Genomic DNA, 23,488 nt, shown 5'->3' on the forward strand with positions numbered 1-23,488 from the left:
CAAGTTTTGTCTCACTAATATAAAGGGATGTAGTTCTTCAGGAAACAAAGCTGGTTTATCTTCAAGAAGTGTTTATTAAAATATTCTCAGACTATGGTGACAGCATTCTCAATTTAGTGTAATTATTTTACATTGCAGCTTCCTTTATTAGTAAACTTAACAATTTCCCAAACTGAATGAAAAAAATATTTTTTATAGGTGGTAGCTAATATCACTATCAAACTTGATTCACCTGTAAATTGACATCCTCTGACAAGTTCCTCTCACATACCTTAACTTTAAGGCTGCCTCCCCACAAATCCCTAAGTATTATCAGCTGAATTAGTAGCATCCCTCTCTCCACTATATAGCTGGAACCGCAAAAAAATGTATAAGATCACTACAAAAAAACGGAAACAAAGCAAAACACTAGCTCTCAACTCAGTCTTTCAGACAGACAAGCATACCAGGTAAAACCAAAATAAAAAGGGTGGCAAAAATAATGTTAAAATACTTAAAATCTGCTCTGAGGGTCAGAACATTCCTCAAAGTTAAAGAAGCATAAGACTGTTCTTTTTTTATAGCAGCCTCATATCACAGTGTATCCATAGACTCTTTCTGGTTTGCCAGTGGGTTCCAGTCACTCACTTTTTTTATTTCCCAAGTCTTGCTACATCAAAAACTGCAGAAAAAGAAGGATTTTTTTCTACACTGGAAAAACGGAGCTTGCCAGGTCTCCCAATGTATGGCTCAGGCACCCCAGGGAAATAGTGGAAAAGTCAACACTAATTTGGTCCTTTCACTCTAATAATAACACGCCCAACCCTGAGTCTGTCATGCCACCCATCAAAGTGAACATGCCATATGTGTGGCTAGTTGTGCTACAGCTGGCCACCAGACAATCTAGAAGTAGAARAAGAAACCATGATGCTCACATTCTCAATGTTCTTCTACCAAGAGATGATTAAACAACAAAGTCTGTCATTCTTTGCCTGACAGGGAAGGTGTTTCAAGTTAACATTTAACCAAAATAATAAAGATATATACTGTGCAGATCTTAGTTTCATGTCCCATTGATGATCCATCAAATAGCTCAGTATGGTTCTACTTACTACAACTGCTGCCTTTTGATTTAATTCTAAAAAGCCTTAAAAATCTACATTCTGACTTGTCTCATTCTGACATTAACATGAATTTAAAAAAAAAAAAMCACCACAGAATTTTAATTTTAGAAGCGTCAGGACACACACTCAATAATACTTCCAGATGAGCTATACCTCATTCTTGTCTGTTAGGGCAGTGAGTGAGGCTGACTACTATGAGCAGAGAGCGTGTAGCTTGACTAACATGGATTTGGCACTGCCACTGCTCTTCTAAGGATAAAATTGGTAACATTGCATGTATGCATTGTGACAAACAAAATTAAGCCTGTCCTGGAAATTATTTCCTAATGATTGTATATTTGACTAATATTTTAACCCTTTTAAACCTTTTTTGGATGCAGTTTCATCTTATTCATTTAATGAAAGGGAAAAATAAGTCACAGCTGAAGTATGGAATGCTCTATTATATGAAACACCAGGAGTTTAGAAAGGAATAGAGAAATAATCAAGGTGAGGTTGAAATAATGTAGATGTTTTACAAATAGTATTACATGAGCAGAAATACTAGTCCAAACATTATTAAAATAGACTTTACTTATGATTATGGGTGAATCTTTCTAGACTCTATATGTAATGCTTCTAGACTTGATCAATAATTCTGCTGTTAGTTTATGAATTCTCCACCAAAATACTGACATCAATTTAAAAGGCAAATAAAAGAGCAGCTGGATAACCTAATACCTGTAAAAAACACTAGTTTTAGAAAGTAAATGTGCAACAGAATAACAGCAGCTTTGTACTCACAAAAGAGAACAAAGCTCTTTCTTAGCAATGTTTCTGTAAGTAGTGTGAATTCCTAATAAAACATGTCTTCATCTGTCCGCAGTTTGATAAAAAATGTAAATAACAATAACATTACTTTGTAACTGAAACTCACTTTTGTCCCCAGGAAAATAAATATATACATACATATTACATGTACACAGAAAAGAGTACATTTCCTACTGCAAGCACACACAGCTTGTCACACTGTAGGCAAGCTTTGTAATTTGAGTGACTAAACCCAGAAATTATTCAATAACTAAATTAAAAAAAAAAACACTCTCCCAGATGTAATGGTTTAGTTAAAAAAAAAAAAAAAAAAGTTTTGCTTTGACATTATTTAAATGGCCATTAGATTAAGTACTAGCCTTTTCTTTCTAAAGTATATTACTAATAAGCATGTAGACCATACAAGCTAGTGCAAAAATGAACACACGAGTACTAAACAGGAAGACCACTGTAAATACACATCACAGCATAACCTGAAAGTCATTTTTAATAGAAGTTGCTGCTGACAAACTTGGAATTTCTAGGCTTTTCTCTTCAACACCAATATCCTTTACAAAGTATGCTCATAAATGACAACAAAGAATTCTGTCATGCACCCGAGACTCACTAAATAAAACACAAAAATGCTGAATTATTGCTTTCAACTGTAACACAATTACTGTAAGTATCTATCTTTAAAAACACTCACCTGGTTGCAAGTGTCTGCTAAAGAATGTATGGCTTCTGAAAACATACTTGCAGAACCCGTGTAAACCCAAGCAAGTAGTTTAAAGAAAAAATTCAACCCATTTCTGAAAATAAAGAAAAGAAATAAGCTAAACAACAGAATATGTGGCCTTTAATATTTTCAGCAAAACCAGAAGCATTGTATAATCATGCATTACCTGCCAGCAAGTGATGAAACCAAATATCAGTTCATTAGAGACCTGTACAGGCAGATAAGGCATACATATTTTCTGCATGTTTACTATGTTAAAAAAAAAACCTTCAGCTAAACTTGATATGTAAAATATGCATTTTATTTTCCTGAAACAGTTAACTTGTAAGCAATGCCGGACAGATTACACTTCCTGAAAACTACCATCACATTCAGAACTCAGCACAACTAATTGCCTATCTATATACTCATCAAGCTTTTCCCATCAGTGGAGGAATACAGGCCTTAATTAACCTCTTTTGTCTTACTTCAATTCTTCTGCCTCCTATAGATCCCCTCATAATAAGGTTCCCCACTCCAATCTCAGCTAGGGCAATTCCTAATCGGATACGAATGTAAAATGACAGACATGAAGACAAGACAGGGAATAACCAATAGATTATGCTGTAAAAATTTTCTAAGGTAATTTCCATCAAGATGTCCAGTGTGACTTGTCAAGTCCCTTTTAGATTACAAGATCACAAGAGCAAGCATTGTGTTATGTTGTATGGAGCAGAATAACTATTAGTACTAAAATTAGAGTCTTTACTCTCACAAATATGACATGTTCCACTTCAACCATTTGTTATCGTAATCAGTAGGTTAATTGTTACAATTGTACTACAAAAGAAATCAGACTAAAGGATTACATAACTCACCTCTATCTTTTTAAAGATATTTAAGTTTATCACATTGGCAATTTTGAAGAGTATTCAAATGACATTTAGTGTTGTAAACAAGCATTAACAACATGTTGTAGTTGCACTTTTAAACAACCACATGACAAGACAGTACATATAAGTTGAGGAAGCACAAATTCAGCCCGTTGCCACACACAGAATTATACAGTGTACTGAACAGTGTTCATTTTAAGGCCAGCCTTAAAGAATTTCTAACAGAATATATCAACTTCTTGAGGCAGGAGGTAGCAATTCCTTCTATACTGCTTTCCACCCAACGACCTGAATGTTATTTAAAATTTTTTATTCAGTCTCTATCTCCCAAGATGGAAAGCATTATCATAATTTATAGGTGGGGAGAAAAAAAAAAAAACATAAGTTAATGAATAACCCAGGCAGAAAGGAAGTCTGTTATAACACTAACCCACAATTGAATCTTCCTGTTTTAATAACAATTTCTTCCAACTCACAGCATAGTACAGCTTTAGCACAGAAAGAAAATGAAATAAATTACAGTGAGATTCATGAATACATTCTTGACTTTTGTATTCTTCTTCTCAATGTTGTATTAATGGAGTTGACAGCTTATTTGAAGGTGCAACGCACTTTTAGGGCCCCCACCTGTTCAGAGGACACAATAGGGACTCAGCTGATAAATTTTATTTCACCCATACAAATTACGTATTTGTGGGGGGATCTGACATCCCAGAACTCTAAAGAAGAAACCACACTAAGATTTTCAAGTTTCAGGTCCAGCAACATTATTAATTCATTAATGATGCCCAGTGGGTTGGAGGTAGAAAGATCAAGAGTACTATATAATAAATAATAATTAAAAAAAAAAAAACATAGCGAGGCTACAGAGCTGTCAAAAACTATTTGGTGTTTCCTGTCTAACTAGATGTTCACATCAATGTTAGACAATAGACAAAAGTCAGTTTTGGAAAAAAAAAATCAGATTTTTACTGCAATTAAAATATATTTCACTTAAAAAACACGAAAAAACAAAACAAAAACAAATTCACCACTGCATTTGAAAATAATACACATCCTATGAAAGCCTAAATTCTGTTCAGGAAATATTACAAGGATTTTAAACAGCAGAGGAAAAAATAACCCAAACCCAGCAAACTCTGAGAAGTCATCCAAAATACTTTGAATCAGTTTGATATAACAAAGTCAGCTTTTAACACAACAATTGATGATACAGAGACTATTTTCTCTATTGTACTGAAATGAGCTAGACTGAATGAATTAATTACGTCATTTCAAAACTGCCTGGACCTGAAAGAGTAGGAAATCTTACTGAAACCTAAACCAAAACTAGGCAAAATCTGAAAAATACTTGTTCTAGTGTTTTGAAAATCATGTCAAAAACCAAAAAAGTTTGATTCATAAATTAGATTATAAATCTCTTGCTTATTAAATCAAACTTTTAATATATACAACATGTCCTAATAAGCCTCTCTTCTGCATTCAGAAAATAAGTAGTTTCATTCAACACAACCGTGCTTCTAACTGTATTCCAAAGTCCATAGAGGCCAACAAAATAAAAAAAATAAAATTTTAAAAATTAAAATTTAAAAAATTTAAAAAATTAAAATTTAAAAAATTGAAAGTTTCATTCTCGGACACAGAATTCTGTTAACACCGTGGATTCTACCAGTGCAGCTAATTATATCTTCACAGTGGATCCACAGGCAAGAACTCTACTTTTGTTTGAACTCCATTTCACCCGCACTGAGGAGAACTGAAGTTTGCAAACAGCCTACCAAATCATTGCAACTGGAGAAGTTTTAAGAAAGATTAGCCTCTCTTGACGCAAAACCAGTCTCCAAAAAAGCCCATACTGATGTCAACGAGATCAGGGCCATGAACAAACAAGTCTTGTACGTCTGCACTGATGGTGGCCCTTGAAAATCCATTTAAATCTCTGAAAAATCATCAGGTATTTCAGGGCCACAGTAGATCCCATAACTTCTAAAAAAATTTCACATAAGTAGTGACTGAGCAACACAACAGGCCCTACAACCTTCTGCTGGCCTGGCTGTCATATATTCATCTTTACAGGCCCTAATCATCTGAGAGGTATTTACGAAGGCAAGGCTGCAGCAGAGAAAGTGCAACATTTATAGCAATGTCCAATTTAAAAAACGGGAGGCAAGGCCTATATATATAGATCACTGTAGAAGAAAATGAAGGAGGTAGAGGAAAAGGGAAGCTATCACCATACAATTTTTTTTAAACAATACAAACATCTATACTAGCAGTTCTCAGATGTTTTTAACACAGAAAGCTCTGAACAGTTACTAATAAAATAAAGAAATAAAGAAGAATAAAGAAAGAGGGAAGTTTTCAGTCAAACCAGCTTTGTGTTCTTTTCCCAAGCAAAAAGCATATAGTCTTGCAGGAAAATTCAGAGCTGTTTCCTTCTCAAAATGTTTCTTGTGCCAAAAAAGCATTTCTAGCCAAAAAAGCATTTTCCCCAACCTACATATTTGTTTTGCTCCCTTATGTTGATAGTGCCTTAGAAAATAAATACTTTATTTAAAAAAATATATACATATCAAATTGATTTTTAAAAAGTGCAGCTATTTTGACATGCAAATTTTAGACATAATTTCCTCAGAAATACTTAACACATTTATGTGTTTTTCATACCAGATAGACTCCATGTTTATTTGCTTTAAATTAGGATTATTATGGTTTCATTTTGCTTCATCCAAACTTGTAAGAAACATGAAAGACAAAAAGTTCCTAAAATATCCCATCAGTTGAAAAAGGGCTAAATAGCACTAAAAACAGAAAAGAGAATTATTTTCTGTTATTTATATGGAAGATTGCTTAAAATATATAAAAAGCTTCCTCTTGTAAAGGAGCAAGAGAAAGAGCAATTTTAAAAGCTGGCCTCCAAGCATCCTTCAAAATTTTTGTTATTTTAACTAACTGTTTAGCCTGACCGTCTTTAAAAACTTGTTTTTCTCTGATCAGACATAAAACACATATCACACTGACCTCTAAATTTCGATGGATGCCTCTTTCTGCCAATACTGAATAAATAAATCTATTAACTTCAATTAAGACTTGAGTTTGCAGACTATATTCAAATATTCAGATATGCTCCTAATGTTTTTATTAGGGGATTAATATTTTTGCAGAAATGTGCTAATTCATACCAAGAAAGGAGTTGTTACAGATTACATGCAACAAAAAACACTATAAAAGAAAAATGAGCTCTGTAATGCAGGCATTTTGTGATGTGGTGTCCTTGATTTTTTTAATATTGCACAAAATATTAAGCATACTATAGCTTATTTATATCTGTTATGTAGYTTACATTGTGTATTTACACCTGCCAAGCATAAGTAAATTTTAGAAGCCCGAGTTGCAGTACTGTGGGGGATTTTTTTGTTTCTTTATTTTAATAAAGAGGAGTGATGCCTACATGTTAACAGTGTCTTCATTTTTTCTCGCTCATTTCATTGGTTTGTTTATTAAATTAGCAGAAATCATTTGAAAAGAGCTGTTTGGTTCTCAGAATTTTTCTGATCAGTCATTTATACAGAGGTTCAAGTATGGATTTAATGGTCCACTTTTAGGCAATCCAACTTTTTATATTACATACAAATAGTTTTAAGAGTCTCTTATCTTCTAGGAGTAGTTCTAGAACCTTCTTAGGCTTTTAGAAACTTCAGATTTGTAAGAAACACAGGTATCTTTAGCTTGAAAACACACACTGTTCCCATTTTTAGGATAATAAAAATGAATGTTTTTGTACTTGCACATATGAAATATTAACTTTTTTACACTTACATGCAAATAGCTACCATTACCACCTTTCCTGGTCCCTTGAGAAACATAGCTGCTGTACTGGAGCGTGGCTATATAAAGAAATAAGAGATTATGAAAACAGGTCACTAAGCTAAACCACCAAATCTTGACCTCATGATGAATCTACTGTACAAATTATTGTAATAAAAACTTTGCATTACACCCTATTGAAATGTGAAGTTACAGTCCAGTCTACTAATTTACTACTGAATGCTCTTCCCAGTCTGCAGTTGGATCTTATATGTTACTATGAATGGATGGCTATAAAAAAGGATAAACAACCAAAACAGCCTCCAGCAGGGGCCACTGCAACCACAAGGACAATAGCAAGCTGCGCAGCAGAAAGATGAAGAAATCAGTCTGCCATGACAAAACACTTGGATCCAAGGAATGGGTCTGCTTAAGGGAAGAGGAAGGGCCAATAATAATGTAGGGCATATAGAAAATTGTTAACACTTTGCTCTAAGAGAGCTATTTTAGTTTTTCTTAATTAACAATATATTTATTATACTTTATGTTAAGGTATAATAACATTATAGTAAAGTATTTATTTACACCTTAATTATATATTATGGGCTATGGGTAGACTCACACATACAGCTGTAATTTTGCTAAAGGCGGCAGTTGACAAAAACTTACCAGTGGATTGCACTCCCACAGTTGAAACCCATTTAAACTGGGCTAATAACATTAACCACTGGTTTACAGAGATGGATCTAGTGTATTACAGTAACAATAAACTTTACAAGAATTTCCAGTTACTTATGCTTATGAAAACAGTTTCACTTCTTTCCTTCGAAAAGTATCACAGTGCATCTTGTGGTATTTTTCTAGCCAAAAACTTTAAAACAACTCTTACCTTAGTATTTCCAAAAAACTCCTTGTACTCCTTCAACAGCCTTTGGTTTCTAAATAGATCTGCAGTACAAAATTATTATCATGAATACTTACTAGCAATTGCAGTAGTTTAAGGAATTCAAGTTGATTTTCTTTATACAGCAGCTAACAATCTGCTTATGTTAAAGCTAGATGGTCCTATCAAATTAAAATCTCTTGAAGGGATCTCTGTCTGTGAAAAAAACCTCTCCTATTGTTAATCAGAAATATACATTTTTTGGTATTTTGTGTAAACACATAATACTCTCTGTTATGATCTTACACATCATCAGCATTTCTCCCAAAAAAGGATGACATACAGAGGAAAAAACTCAAAACACACCATTATGGCAATCCTTCAATGTCCATGCACCAACAAAACAAAACAAAACCAAACCACAACCTGTATAACCAAATCCTGAGATTCCCTCCCCCTGCCCCCCAGTCCCTTTGTGCCATAGTGTGGGGCGGAGGTAGGGAGGGGGCGAAGTTGTTTCAGTGCAAGTCTCTTATCTGCAATAGTTTTCCATTCACTACTTATGCCCAGTAACTAGCATATATACATTGGTATACTACTATAGACACTGTAGTGCTAGATCCTCTTCTACAATGTTATACAAACATAACACCTGTGTTATAAAAAACACAACATACACATAAATAGATTAAAACACATAATACATACACATAAATAGATTAAAAAAGCCAGTGGAGTACAAGGATAAAGGCAATACTAGTCTGTATGAAGGGAAGTTACCACTTCAAATATACAACATTTCACTATGCCCTTACCATGAGCAGTAATTTTTTATTCTTGCTTTTTGGCTTGAGGTCTGAGAATTATTTTGTTAGTCACTAAAAACTTAAAAGCTACTGGCTGTGCAATCAGTACAAATATTTATAGGCACCCTCACAAGTGCCTGCAGCTCTAGCCTTCTTACTAATGGGGGGTTTTTTTTTAGAGGCAGAATTGTCCCCACAAATGAAAAGACCTCTAATTTTAAGATGAATAATTGAAATAAGTACCTTGAAGCAATATTGCTTCTCCTGAAATTTTAACTGTCCCAGCTGACTAAAATCCATTATAAACTACTGATTTGATAGCTTTTATTGATAATGCCAGCACAAATGACAACAATAATTTTATTTTAAGCAAAAAGCTGATTCCGCCCCCTGCCTTTCAAAGCACAAAAGTAAGCTGAACTCATTCAGAGGAAAAATAAATGCGTGAAGATACGGTATCAAGATTTGGGTTGGTTTTAAGTGTTTTGAAAATTCTCAGTAAAAAAAAAAAAAAAAATCCAAAAAGCAATGATGCTGTTTATTATCACCTAAACATTACAAGCCCAAAAATACAGAATATGACTGTGGAGCTCCACTGGATATATTTTCTGACTAYATCACAAAGATAATAAATGTAAGATAGTAATAGACTGTATCTGCACAGATAGGAATGTATTATGCTAACCTTGTGCTATAAAATCTTATCAGTGATTGATAATTCCAAATTTGTGTGTTCTCAATGAAATACCACGTGCTCACCATCTCATGGATTTTTAACCATCATATTTTGTTGTTTACATTTGAAATTATTTGAAAACTCTATACTCACTTTCTCTGTACTCAATCTCTGCCTCTTTACGCCGTTTTCTTTCTCTAGCAAGAGCTTCTGGACTACCCCAAACTTCAAGAGACCTGCGCAGAGTAAAAATAACTTAACAATGGTTCTATTTATACAAGTTAAAACTGATAAAACAACACACCTGTAACTTCTTTTGAGTTTGACTACATAATCAAAAGCTTTCCTAAAAACAGAGCATAATTCTTTCCAATAAGAAACCTCGCAGACTATTTTGCAGAATAAAAAGCTTAGGGAGGAGAAGTGTTTCATCTTTAGACACATAAAACATACCCTTCAGTTTTGTATACACCATGTAATTATTATAATAATGGGGATAAAAAGTGTGTTCAGATAGAAAACTGAAAATACTATTACCCTTTTACATTGTAAACCTAACTTTTAAAAATTCTCTCTCTCATATAACCCATTTAGATGATGCAACTATTTTTCTTCATAAAAATGTTCTTACTTTGCCTCTACGTCCGATCTCAAGTACACAGTGAAAGTCTCAGTGTCATCATGGGGGCTTCGTCGTTTAATTTTCCTCAGCTGGTCTAAATCACTAAGGAAAGTGGACAGTTTAGTGAAAGAAAAAATTCACATTATAATAATCTTATTTTTGTGTCTGGGTGATCTTCCACAATTCTAGTATAATTGGCAGTACAGAAAATTGAAGTTGCCTACTTCAGCCAAACAGAATGGATATGCAACATGAAGTAAGTTATCTCTAGGATGCTCTTGAAGATCATTGTTTTCCTACACTCAAAAATCCAAATCATGTCTTCACACTATGAAATAKTATATACGAAAGACAGAAAGTAATAAAGCATTTCCAGCGAACAATCTGCAGGTAACTGATGATATGCACCAGTGATAAACAACAGGGCCCATGGTTTACCATCGCTAAATGGAAATCAGAAGTCACATGGCACTAAAAGTTAACAAAGTTATCCTCAAAACCTATACATCCAGCTTCACCTACTCATTTCTGCAAAAGGTCAGAGATAACAAAACAAAAATGATTCACAGTAAGACCTGCTGGCAGGAATGGCACACAGTAAGAGACAGTAAGCATGAATCAGGTGACAGTATTCAGGCTACAATGAACCAGATTATATTTTTTTCAAAATTACAGCCCTCAGCCTAACGTACAATCCAGTAAAGGATGTAAGAGTTCAGTAAAACACAACGTTCTAGAGAATTCAATTGCACCATGAAATTTCCAGTGCTCTTTCAGGGACGTTCTGCACATCAGACCATCAGGACCTCAGAACACTGCAACAGGAATTATTTGCCATTCCCCTCCAYAGCTACCTGCTCTAGAGGCAGACTCCCTCCCCTCCCCTGCTCCAGCCCCCAAGCTACACATGTGGTCATATTCATACAAATAAGTTGCTTTAAGAAGTCACTGAAGAGACATGCAGACTAAGTGCAATTTCCTAATCCACTGCAATACCAAGGAAGCAGAGCTAACTTTAACCACTTCTGACCACGTATACTGCAAAAGTGTTTAGAAGAGTTACTGTGTTAAACCACTCTACAATAGTTACTACTTTTAAAGCACATACAAGCAAATACAAGCATTCACAATTTAAATTTCACCTCAAACCCATCATACCTGGATTTAAGACAAAACTCATTTATTGCTCTGACTCCAGTGATGAAGTTATTCTGTGTATATTTTGGTCCATACTCTCTCTTTTTAAGGACTGCTTTCACTTAAAAATAGAAATAGATAAGCAGTTAAGTCATTCACGGAGACTACAGTAGAAACTTGAAAAGGTAATTCAATCTAATATCAAATCATGGCACCTCTAAGTGGAGACCTGGGATAGAAAATTTACAATGAAGAAAAAGGAATGTTCTTGATGGTGGAAATAAATAAGAGTAGAAGGACTCCACCTCCAGCTGTGCAAAGAATGCTATTTTGAATCTGAAAACGCTGCTTGCAAACAAAGTTTTAGTTCAAGGTCCTGAAACATCCCACACACCTACTGCTGCTGTCAGCTACATTTCCAGCCAAATGTCAGAGATGGTGTTTGGCTACTAAGATAGCATTCATGTACGGCAGTTTGGAAACGCTTGTTCTAGCAAGTACAATGGCATCTTAGAACTCTAGATTTTTTTTTTTCAGTACTTAACCAATTTCTGAATTCTTCTGCAGAACAGGCTTTTTGATTTGCAGACCATATGAAAAACTGAGATAGGCTGCATACATGGTTTTTCCTCAACTATTACTTTCAAAAAAGTCACATTTAATATTGAACATTCATAACAATTAAAATACACATTCTTTATTTATAATCCTATGTACATCTAGAAAACTTACTCTTATCACATCAGATTTTAATGTACAAGAAATAAAAGAATACCAGACCTATTTAGAAACTGGATAAGTGGAATTTCAAACTCATGCCATTGTTGCCTGCTTGTCTATACATACATAACTTGAATTCATTTTCAAATTTAACTCATCATAAACTTACTTCTGTTAAAAATGTTAGGGTAGATTGAAAAAAGATTTACGATTGCTGAAGAATATAATATTAAAGAACTGAAAATATCCGAAAATAGAAAGCTCAAATTCTGCAGACAAGACTTATGAACACAGACTTTAACTTCTTATCCCAGGAGCTCACACAACTCTTTCTGTATTTAGTTCAAAACTTCTCCTTGAGTCATAACATACTTACAGAAAAATTTTGCATTTAAAGATCTCAAGAACAATTTTTCAAAGTCCTGCATTTTCTTATTTCTGAGTTTTGAGAGCTTCAAGGCAAAATGCATTGCTTGACATTCAACACTTCACAAACACTACAAATAGCAATATTTACCAAGATAATTTGATTTCTGTCATTCAGTATGAACTTAAACAATTATTTTTGAAGTATTTGAGTAATCACATTCATCCTACAATACCCTTAAGCAAAAGTGTGAAAAAAACAGATATTTCATAAAAATAGTTCATCACTCGCTAAGATTAAAACTGTATGAGCATTTTTTAAATAGGAAGAACACTCCTATCCTTTTGTTACTTAAAATATGCATATATATCCAAAGTGTCTTAATCTTAACAAAAAAAACCTTGTTGATTTATCAAACACTTTCTAATCCATCTTTCAGAAATATAGGTAAATTTCACTGAATGAAAATACTATAACTATTTTAACATAGTAGCAGATCTCAACAATCCTACTCCAAAGTTCAAGTACCTGCATAAAATTGATGAAATAGATATATTTCCATCATATAGACAAACGCAAACATAAGATGATGTAAATACAACTCCTTAAATAGCACAGATTAATATTAGCGTTCCTTTAAAATTATTATTTTAGGAATATTTGGAGCAATAAGTGTCTAAGTCACAGTGGTCTGTGAAGACCAGAATCCCACTTTCTAGATACTATAAAATTTTTTAACACATGCTTGTATGTCTATAATCTAGAAAGAGACAAAAAGTCCTTTTCACTAGGAAGATGTATGTATTTTTACAATTACTTCACAGTCTTACTGTATCTAATTTCTCTTATCTGCCTTGTATGTTCCCCCAAGATGCATATACTTTAAGTGACAATAGACCCAAAGAAATTAACGTAAAGGATGCAGACAAAAATATATGAAAAAATAAAAACAGGGAGATATTGACATCAGCTTGTTAGTTACATGCATTATTATTTGATGTTTCTTTTAAATTGGGAAAAAGGCAGGAAAGAATTCTGACACAATTTATAGCCTGCTGAATCGTAAACAGAGACTCAATTTTGAAACCATTGCAGAGAATTTTTTTTAAAAGGGAATTTAATAGAAAATGATAACTTTTATTTTGGTGATTTTTTTTCCACACACATGATGCTAGGAGCAATCAAAGTGCAGGAGTTTCTAAAGGATTATTCTCACAATAAGATAATAGAAACTAAAAATATAGATGGAAGGAAACCAAGTCATAATAAATTGAGAAACACAAAGTTATCCTTTTATTTTATCCGTTTATGTTTTTAAATAATGTAGCTAAAGACAAAAGCCTGAATGGAAATATTACAGGACTCCGATTAGGCAGTTCATGCGGTCAGAATATATTTAGAAGCAACACTGATTAGATTAACTCAGCAATAAGAAGGAAGACAGAAAGACTTAGAACAAGGAGTAGCAGAAGATCAAGTATTCAGTTTAGCCATATTAGTCTGAGATGGTGAACGGACATGGCTAAAAAGGTGCAAGGAGGATGGGCTATGATAACAGATGAGAAAACAGATTAGTCTTTCCCTGATAAACTAATCAGCTTAATGAAGTAATTAAAAAATAAGCATTGTAAGGTGAACAATTAGGAGAACTAATGCTATACTCGATTTTTCAGGAGACATTTTCAAACAACTGGGCACCAAACAAAACTGACACACAAGTGTTTTTTAAAATGATATTCATGTAACTTTTTATTTAATCATAGTAACAGAATGCATAGTTACACTACCCCTATCTTACCTGACTAATAGCAGACAGCAGTAAAGTTATGATACAGGAAGTACTACTTTACCTTTCACTTGAATTGGCTCTTTCAGAAAAGATTGCTTTTGACCTACACTGTTGGCATCTTGCCCTGTAAAATAAAAATAAAATTTGTTGCATATATGCAAATACTTTCTTTTAGTAAAGAGTTTGGCTGACAAGACAAAAATCACAATATAACTTAATATAGCTTTCCATCATGACAATTAACAATTTTTTTACTAGATCTCCAACATTTAAAACACTCAAAATATGAGAGCTAGATAATAAGACACTAAACTTAGCATTGATTAGTAAATTCCTAACAGCTTGCAAAACAGTGCAAGCTTGCAACATATTACAGAAAGACCCAGAAATTAAATAAAACAACAACAGAACAAAACCGTGCATTTATAGTTTGGGGGAATATTTATGCAAAATTTTAGATGAATAAATATAATGAATTCTGTGCAGTTTATGACAGGTCATCACCACAATTTCATACAGCTTTCAATATGTAATTCAATTATAAGAGGCTGAAGTGTTTTCACACAGAAAAAAACTAGTTTTTTTAAAATACAGAATGTTTAAATCAAAATCCACAACTCATATCACAAATTGGAATTATAATTAAACCAAAGTATTTTAACTGTTTCTTTAAATTTGAGGGCATGATGCAATAGAAAGTCATTAAAATATGTATATTAATATTTATCTTTTCTGTAAAATATAATTTACAATACCATGAATTGAATCTTAATATTTGGAAATTCTTAAATTCCAGCAATTTAACTGAGATTTCTTATCACAAACTAGAAATGCCACTGAAAAACTCAGACAAATATTGCATGCTGTTTTCATACATCTCACCATAGCTTTCGGGACAGAAACCTTACAATTCTAATACCTAGAACCAACATACCCCTTTTTTTGTGCTCCAACACTAACACTGGAGGTTTGCCAGGCATCTGCAGTCATTACAAAACTAACCTTGCTGAAAGCGATACTCAAAATTTGAAGATTCTTCAAGTACATTTGTGTTGTTTAATGAGATACACTTAGCTTAACAGGTGACATGATTTACTCAACAGCCGGATAGTCTCGAAAGCTTTGGCTACATAACTGTATTTTTCATTAGGCAATTAGTTATGGCTTTAAAAGCAGCTGAGAAGTAAGAGTAATGATAATCCAAGTGTACATTCTTGGCAAAATAACAGTAACAAAAACACTTATAAATTTATGAAATGGATTTTACCACATAACAAAAAAGGCTGGACAACTTGTCTTCCTAAAACAGTCATCCTTATCAGTTATTGTTTGACTTAAACAACAATAAAAAAATTCCTTTTCTTTTCTATTCATTTCTTATCAGGCTTAAAATATTTGGCAGCCACTCTATCATTCTTCATGATAACAGACCTCATCCAAGATTGCTTAGAAAAAAATGAGTGAAAATGTGACAAGACATTCTCTAGCATTTCAGAAACTCTTCATGCAAACTTTTATCTCACAAACATATCAGACCAACTCTATTTAACAAAAGGTTAAGTCATAAAGTTTCAGAGAAAAAAAAAAATCACACATCAAATATCAAGATTTATATCTAAGCACTGAGATCACATTAAGTACCCTTTTAAATTTTACTTCCTCGGCCTAGAGGCTGGACAAAAAAAAAAAAAAAAAAAAAANCCTCTCCCTCCCCCCCCCAAAAAAACCCAAAAAACAGTGCAACAATGAGAAAAAATATAGAATATTTCAGTTCAGGACTACTGTTCTTCAGACGAGCAAAGGTTGAAGATAACAGTACTTTCAAGATGAATACATTAATATTTTCAATACTCCATGAACAAGAAAAGCATTCTCCAAGTTTACTGAYAGAGGAATGGAGGCTCAAGAAAGATCTACAATATGCTAAAGATTAAAGTTACTGGAAAAAACATGGCAATTGTTACAAGAAGTACATAACCTTTTCAGAATCCTATCAAAATATCGTGCTTTTTAAAGATAAACAGCAGTAATATGTCTGTAACGGATACGAATGTTGTATCCACTAGCCCTCAGAAAACACCCCCTATATGAAGTGTGAACACAACAAAATTCATTCCAAAATAAACCTCAAAGCAACTGTTCATCAGTGCCTAATATCTCAGGGCTGCAGTTTCATGTACATTGGCAAATGCCACCCACTGTCAAGAAAATGCAAGTCTTATGGTGGCCGTATGGTGCAGTTCCACTGGTGGCCTAGTATGATCCAAAGCTGCACTGCCACAAAGGGCAGTGTCTCTCCTCCCACCATTTTAGAGACAGCAAGTAGAATCAGCTTGTTGATCCAACTGAACACTAACTCCGCAAAACAAGAAAAAAATTTCAGGCTCAACAAATCTAAACAATCATTAATGCCAGCACAGGGGAGTATAATCAGATAGGGATGGGAAAAGGTGGGAACACCCTTTTAATGACAGTTAACAATTACATAAGTTTAAGGAAATCATGAAAGCAATAGTGCTAAACTCTGTTTTCATATGTCCAGTTTTTAAGAGCACTGGCACCTGTACATTAAGAACCTAGGAAATATCAACAATTTCAAGTTACTCTGCAGTCTTTAGATGTATTTGGCAGACATCTCTGCAAGATTCTCCATCTAGCAACCATTGTCAACTCAAGACTTTCTAAGAAACATAAATGGTCTCAATGAATATGCTCTTCTAAAATCCAATTACATCCCAGATTCTAGAAACAATATCTTCTGGGACTACAACAACATTTAATATCTATCTTTGTACTTCCAAACATAAGAAAATTAATACTCTCAAATGATTACTTTTACTAGCTTTTAAAGACTGCTGGAAACCTCAGGAATTTACAAGTTACAAAAGCAAGAACTAATACCTGCTAACCTACCTAATAACAAAGAGAAGAAATTTTTCTTTAGTAAACCATTCAGTTTTAGAGAAAAGCACTCAAAAAGAGAACTCTTATTTTTAAAATCTTTACCATCTCTTAAGCACACTAGTCTTTCAAACACATATCTGTGCAGTGTTACATTTAATAAGCTGAAAAGATAGATAACACAGGAACTGAGCAAAGATGAGACAGCTCTGAATTTCTCAAGCCCCTAACTAGCACAAGATTGACAAGCAAATCAAGGAGCAAGGACAGTCAGGTTATCCTCATTTTATCAAGCATTTATTGTGAATGTTGCAGGTGTAACCACCACCACATTAGAGAGTTCTAGCAGACGAAACAGCTCAACCTTCTTCATCAGTCATCTCTAGACTAATCTGAAGTAGTCACAATGCTCAGTATTAATACTCATTTAATCTTTAGCACCAGTTCATTTCACATAACAAATCTGCAATACTACAAAAACAGTTCAGTTAAGCAAAGTGGTAAAAGACAAGTGATATATTCCATTTCTTATCTCTTGACTTATCTAATCCCTTCAGACATGCACATTTTATCATCATCACCAAGTTCCATTAGCCTAAAATTAAATCCTTTATTTAAAGGAATGTCATTCCTCCCTGCTTATACATTTGAAATTTATATATGGCATGCCCAGAAGCCACAAATATTAAGAGTTCTGCAACTGCAAGTATAACAGTGAAAAATGCATCAATTGTTACTTACATTAGGTTTTTACACTTACATAAATAAATACTCTTTACTTTAGTCTTAGCACTATGAAAATCGAAACAAAGAAAGACCTGTTCCAACTTTGGGCACAGTTTCTTCAGGCGTTGATACATTTGTATCCTGTGATCCAAGATCTTTTTTCTGACCATTAGAGGTATAAACTCTCACTTGACTCATCAGCTGCACAGGCAGACGATTGCAAGGTATAATATAAGAAAGACTCCCACTTTTCATTGAAGCCTGCCATCCTAAGAGAGAGGAAGGGAAAAAGATGTTTCAGACAAATCATTTTCAAAGGAAAAAGAGGGGAAAGCGAGTCCAAAAATATCAACATGGACGATGAAAAGTTAGCTTTTAATAATGAACTGTGCCTATTTTATCCATTCTTAGGATTTACAAAAATGGGAATATACAGCATGCTTTCACCGTGTCCATTCAAACATCCATTTTTAAAAGTCATTCTAACGTGCTGGGTTCTTCCACACAGTCTGGTATTCACTTTTTTCAAAGATATCTAGATGATCTTAAGGAAAAAAATAAAAAAATAAAAAGCAATTTGATAAGATTGGCTTATTGATACTTTAACTTGTGTTCTAGTCATACTACATCAAAACCCTAAAAAAAGCAAACTTTTGATTTAAAAGAACAAACACAAACTACTACAAAACTATCAGCCAGGGCTACCACTTCATTTCACTCTTCATATGCTCTGTACCAACCATAACTCACCAATTAATTGTTTAATGTAGAGTGCAATTTAAGATCAACTTGCTAAAGCAGTAACCTATGAAAATACACTACATTTTATAAAATGCTTTATACAGAATAATCTCAAATCTTTATATCGTCTTTACAAGTTACAATATAAATATGTAAAAAGCCAATCCAGAAGTCAGCCTTGGTAGGCAGTCTCCAATCTTAAAAGACTAGCCAAGAAGAGAGTTGTATGCAGATCTGGCCAACCGGTGTTAACAAGCAGTTTCTTTCAGGCAGCACACACGTACACTTCTGCAGACATGGCTTATAACTCCTCAAATCTGAAATGCAACAAGCAAACTGGCTGCTCTGAAAAGCACATATTAAAAGAATAAGTAAATTTTAAAAGTCAAACAATGCTGGTAAATCAAGTCATACAAAGTAGGTTTGATAAAACAGTGTATTCCATAAAAGTCCCAATAGCCCTCCTTTCATTTTAGTCCTCTAAAATAGAAGCAACCACATGGGTGTGAGCACACTGATTTGGACCTTATTAATGAATGATTTCACAAAAGGAACAGTCAGCTAAGCTCTTGTGGACTATTAGTTGCTGCTAATGTGACAAAAGCCCAGAAGATCAACCCAGCACAGCTCAGTGACCTTACAGATTATAACTCATGAAAGACAGCAATAAGTACATGACATAAAATGGTCAGTGGTGATTCCTGAGCTTTGGTGGTACTGGAGCAATTGAAAATGAAAACTTAATCAGCACATTCAGTTGAATTAGTTTTTCCTACTAATTCATGTATATATACACACACACACACACAAAAAGAAAAAAGTATTTACTGTAATTCAACCATAAGCAACTGTATGAAGAGGAACAAAAGTGGTCAAAATTTTAATTTCATGGGATCTGTGGCTTAAAGGAAAGACCAGTACTCACTTTCCAAACCAACACAAATCCTAGAAGCCTGCATTTTATTTTATAATTATTGCAAACTTCAACTCTAAAACATACATTATAAAACAATATTATGTAAGAGGACTGGAACTGATAGGGTTAGAGGCCTATGAAGTGCACGTTAAAAAAGCCTGCAATAAGCTGTTTCACTCTCCTTGTCTGCCAAGGCAGTTATTACTTGAGTATCCTCATTTTTTTAAAAAGTCAAAATACTCAAAATGCAGCCGCAAACCGGAACGCTGCTTGCAGCGTCTTAAAACACTGCAGGAGCGATGAGCAGCGTCACCCGCCGCCGCAGCACGACGCTGCTCCCGCGCGACGCTCAGCGACTGCCTAAGGCCGGTTGAAACCGCGAGCCGCCGCGCGCCGGCCGTTGCGGGGTCGCTCCTCCGCCCGCTCCCTCGCTGTCACGCGAGCGCGACGGCTCGGAGGTTTTGCGAGCAAGGGCGCAAAGCAAAACCTCTCCGGGGCAGCAAGTCAGACAAGTACAAAGCCCGCAGCTCAACTGCGGCTCTCCCAGCGCCCCCAGGCGCTGCCGAGGGCGCAGCGCGGCAGGCGGGGGCCTGCCTCCGCCCGCTCCCCGCGGGCCTCCAGCCCCGCCGGGCAGCAGGGACTCACCGTGGCAGGCGTGGCGGAGCGGCGCCGCCTGGCACCGCACGTACAGCCGGTAGAGGCTGCGGCAGCCCCGCCGCTGGGCGGCCAGGGCCGGCAGCATGGCGGCGACCTCGCGCAGAGCCCGGCCGCTGCCCGCCGCGCGCGCCTGGGGCCGGTTGGCGGGCGGGCGCCGAGTCTCATGGGAGAAGCCGGCGCCGGCGGCGCGGCTGCGGCGCGGCCCCCTGGCCCCAGGCGCGGCGGCGGCGGCAGGCGGGAGCCCGGCGGTGGGCGGCGCCGCGGCACCCGGATGTGGAGAGGGGCGCGCGCCGCCTAACGGCCGCCGCTGCTGACTCACGAGCCGCTGGCTGCGCCTGTGTAGAGCGCCGCGCCGCCCCCGCGTGACGCCACGTCGCCGCAGAGCCGCCTCAGCGCCAGGCCCGGGGGGCGGCGGGGCGCGCTGGCTGCCGCGGGCACGTCTCACGCAGCAACCGACAGCCCTTSCCTCGCCCCGGCGTTACATCGAGGCGGCGACCGCGGCAGCGCCGCCCCCCTCGGGGCAGGAGCAGGCGCAGGGGACAGAGCTGACACTCGGCGCTAGTTTTACATTACTTCTTGCAATGAACCAGTGGTCGCATGCGCAGCTAAGTCCGTCCTTAACTAAAATATATACATATGCCTACCTCCAGAACATCATATGTGTGTGTATAKATATATAGGCTGATAATGGTAAAGAGATTGTGTATATATATACATATATATACACACACACACTAAATCTCAGAGCACAGATAGAAGTGTGTAACAACATCTGTTATATAGATTATAGCAAACATTAAAACCTGCATTCTAAATCCATTTGGCAGCTCTCATCTTTATGAGAAAGGAATCTTCCCCCTCTTCAGGTCCCTCCGAAAATATACTTCCCTCGGTCAGTGTTAATAAAACAAAAACAACAAAATCAAAAACTTCTTTCTCCCGAGATAGGGCACCCCGAGCATAATCCTGTCAGCAAATGATTGTGATGTCTTCCCCTCTCCCTCCAGCTGTTGTGAAACCTCCTTCTGTTCCTCTCAGCTAGATTTTTGGCCCAGGACCTGTGGATGTGCTTAATGTAAGCATATAATTGGTCCCACTGGCATCAGATCACACACTTTAAAAAACAACAACAAAAAAAACAACATTTCGGCAATTTGGAGTTTTTCCAGGATATCTTAGATATTAATTTACATGACTCTGACAAACCATCTCCAGCTTCCTTGTCTTCATTTGCATGCAGTGAGGAACATGCGAACTCACCAGAATTTAGCTTGGCAGGGAATTCGGGTAATTGATGCATCTGATAATTCCCTTAAGTGAATTAAGTGAATAATTCCCTTAAGCATTGTGGATTATTATGGTGCTCGTCCTTAACGTACCCAATTAGATTTTGAACAAGGTTTATTGGCACATAACTTCTTTAACAGTCAGCTAGTGATTAGTTTTACCAGTATAAGTTTTCTGTAAGCCTGATGGAGGCAGTTTGAAGTAAAATACTTGCACAAAATAATTAACACTTATCTTCCCAATAGTCCAATCACAGCTATACCAGGTGAACCGGTAGTATTGCAACAGATGCTGCATCATTAAGTACCAGATGTACAGCTATGGAGTTAAATACTAAATTAACTGCAAGTTGTAAAGTAGCAAAGGCAGAGTCAATTCACCCATTGGAGTGGAGGAGTGTAACATGCAACTGATGTATGTTTTGCTGACTGTTAGTTATTTTGGCAAGAGCCTAGCAATAAAGTGAGGTTAACAAAGTTTTTCTTTAAAGTTCCGTAAGTTTCTCTTCTGTATGTAAAGATATCTGAAACAATACCAATAGACAGAAAATCTTAAAACATTTGTAATTCGTGAAGAGTCCCTGCTATACTCTAGAAGAGATGCAAACTGTTGCATTATTTCTAAAATATTTTTCTTTGGGTCTATCATTTCCTACCCAAAACCAGATGGAATCACTGAATTATTTCATATTTATATACAAGTGAATTCCAATAAATATGGATAAGGAAGAAAATCAGTAAAGCTGGAATAATACAATCATTAACAGATATTACCAGCACGGAGGTCAACCAGGATTTACATCAAGGGCTCTGCATGAACCTTTCTGTTGATAAACACTGAAACCTGTGGAAGGAGACAAAGAAAAAGCAATAGGATCTCAAATGGCCTCTATTCAGCATGGGATAGGCAAGTACATGAAGCAATCAATAATGAATTGCCATGCTTTGTGGTGCGCATCTGCAGTTTCCTTTAAGACAGAAATCCCAAATCTTTATTTATCAGCATCGCAATCATTAGTTTAATCAATCACTAGCAGTGAACAGAGCAACCTTCCAAACGGTAGGGAACTTTCTATATAACAACACATACCAACTATACTAAACTTTTCTGCTTACAGCAGAGGAAACTATATAGCCATAGTGAAGGGGTGAACTCTTTTTTTCATTGTTAATAATAATAAATCATTAAAAATAAAGCAACATTATAATTCAGTATATTCAGAATTGCATCCTAACATTTTATTGTAAATAACCATTATCCAAGTAGCCAAGTCTTTTTTTTTTTTTTTTAAGATGTTTCATGAGATACAAACACACTCTTTCACATTCAAGTTGTACACTCTCACCTGATAACAAATTATTAAAAAAACAAAAACAAAAAAACCTTCCACACACTACTGTAGAGGTCTTCTCTGTTAGAAGCAGGGAAAGCGGAAAGACGACTGTTTCCCCTAACATACAGGATTTCCCATTCTTTGACTGATACTACAGAATAACTGCAATACGTTATATTAATAAAATCTGACCAAGGCTCCTGAGTAGTTTGACCACAACTCCCATGCCACAGTTGTATGCTATATGAAGAGCACCAGTGCTGTGCTTGTGCAAGGGCTTCTGCACAATCTGAACCCAGGGCACAGGCTGCATCACAGGACTGCCTGGAGCTACCTGCATAGACAGGCTGGGCAATCCCACCTAGCAGCACCATCAGTGAGGAGACTTACCCTTCCCTTTGCTGGCATATCTATCATAGTTCTCAGTCACATGAAGATTTTAGTTTATTGCTCATAAGTGGGGTGTCCACCCCATCAGGCAGGAGTCATTGCCTCAGGCTTCCTTTTGCAAAAAAGGCTTGTAAAACCTTGCTGTTGTATGAAGGATAGTACCTTGTCAGTAAAAACTTAAAAGGTTATTAAGTTGCTTTATCTGTGTTGCAAAAATCTTCAGGAAG

General features: G+C 35.9%; 1 protein-coding gene across 4 annotated transcripts in view; it reads right to left on the reverse strand.

Annotated features, from left to right (window-relative positions):
* Positions 1-23,488, reverse strand: part of SLC30A9 (solute carrier family 30 member 9) — a 55,231-nt gene that overhangs the window by 22,278 nt on the left and 9,465 nt on the right. For 2 of the 4 annotated variants that reach the window (XM_026077528.1, XM_026077531.1), the window contains exons 1-9: positions 20,240-20,427; positions 18,030-18,206; positions 14,372-14,434; positions 11,456-11,555; positions 10,307-10,399; positions 9,829-9,911; positions 8,200-8,258; positions 7,323-7,390; positions 2,602-2,704 (exon numbers count right to left, since the gene is read on the reverse strand). In XM_026077528.1, coding sequence (XP_025933313.1) covers positions 2,602-2,704; positions 7,323-7,390; positions 8,200-8,258; positions 9,829-9,911; positions 10,307-10,399; positions 11,456-11,555; positions 14,372-14,434; positions 18,030-18,206; positions 20,240-20,336 — 843 coding nt within the window. In that variant the 5' untranslated portion in view covers positions 20,337-20,427. Of the gene's footprint in view, positions 1-2,601; positions 2,705-7,322; positions 7,391-8,199; positions 8,259-9,828; positions 9,912-10,306; positions 10,400-11,455; positions 11,556-14,371; positions 14,435-18,029; positions 18,207-20,239; positions 20,428-23,488 lie in introns of those variants that run through there. The other 2 variants (XM_026077529.1, XM_026077530.1) reach the window with 2 other exon arrangements.

This window comes from Apteryx rowi, unplaced genomic scaffold (genome assembly GCF_003343035.1).
Source record: "Apteryx rowi isolate R43461 unplaced genomic scaffold, aptRow1 scaffold_457, whole genome shotgun sequence".
Classification (NCBI taxonomy): Eukaryota; Metazoa; Chordata; class Aves; order Apterygiformes; family Apterygidae; genus Apteryx; species Apteryx rowi.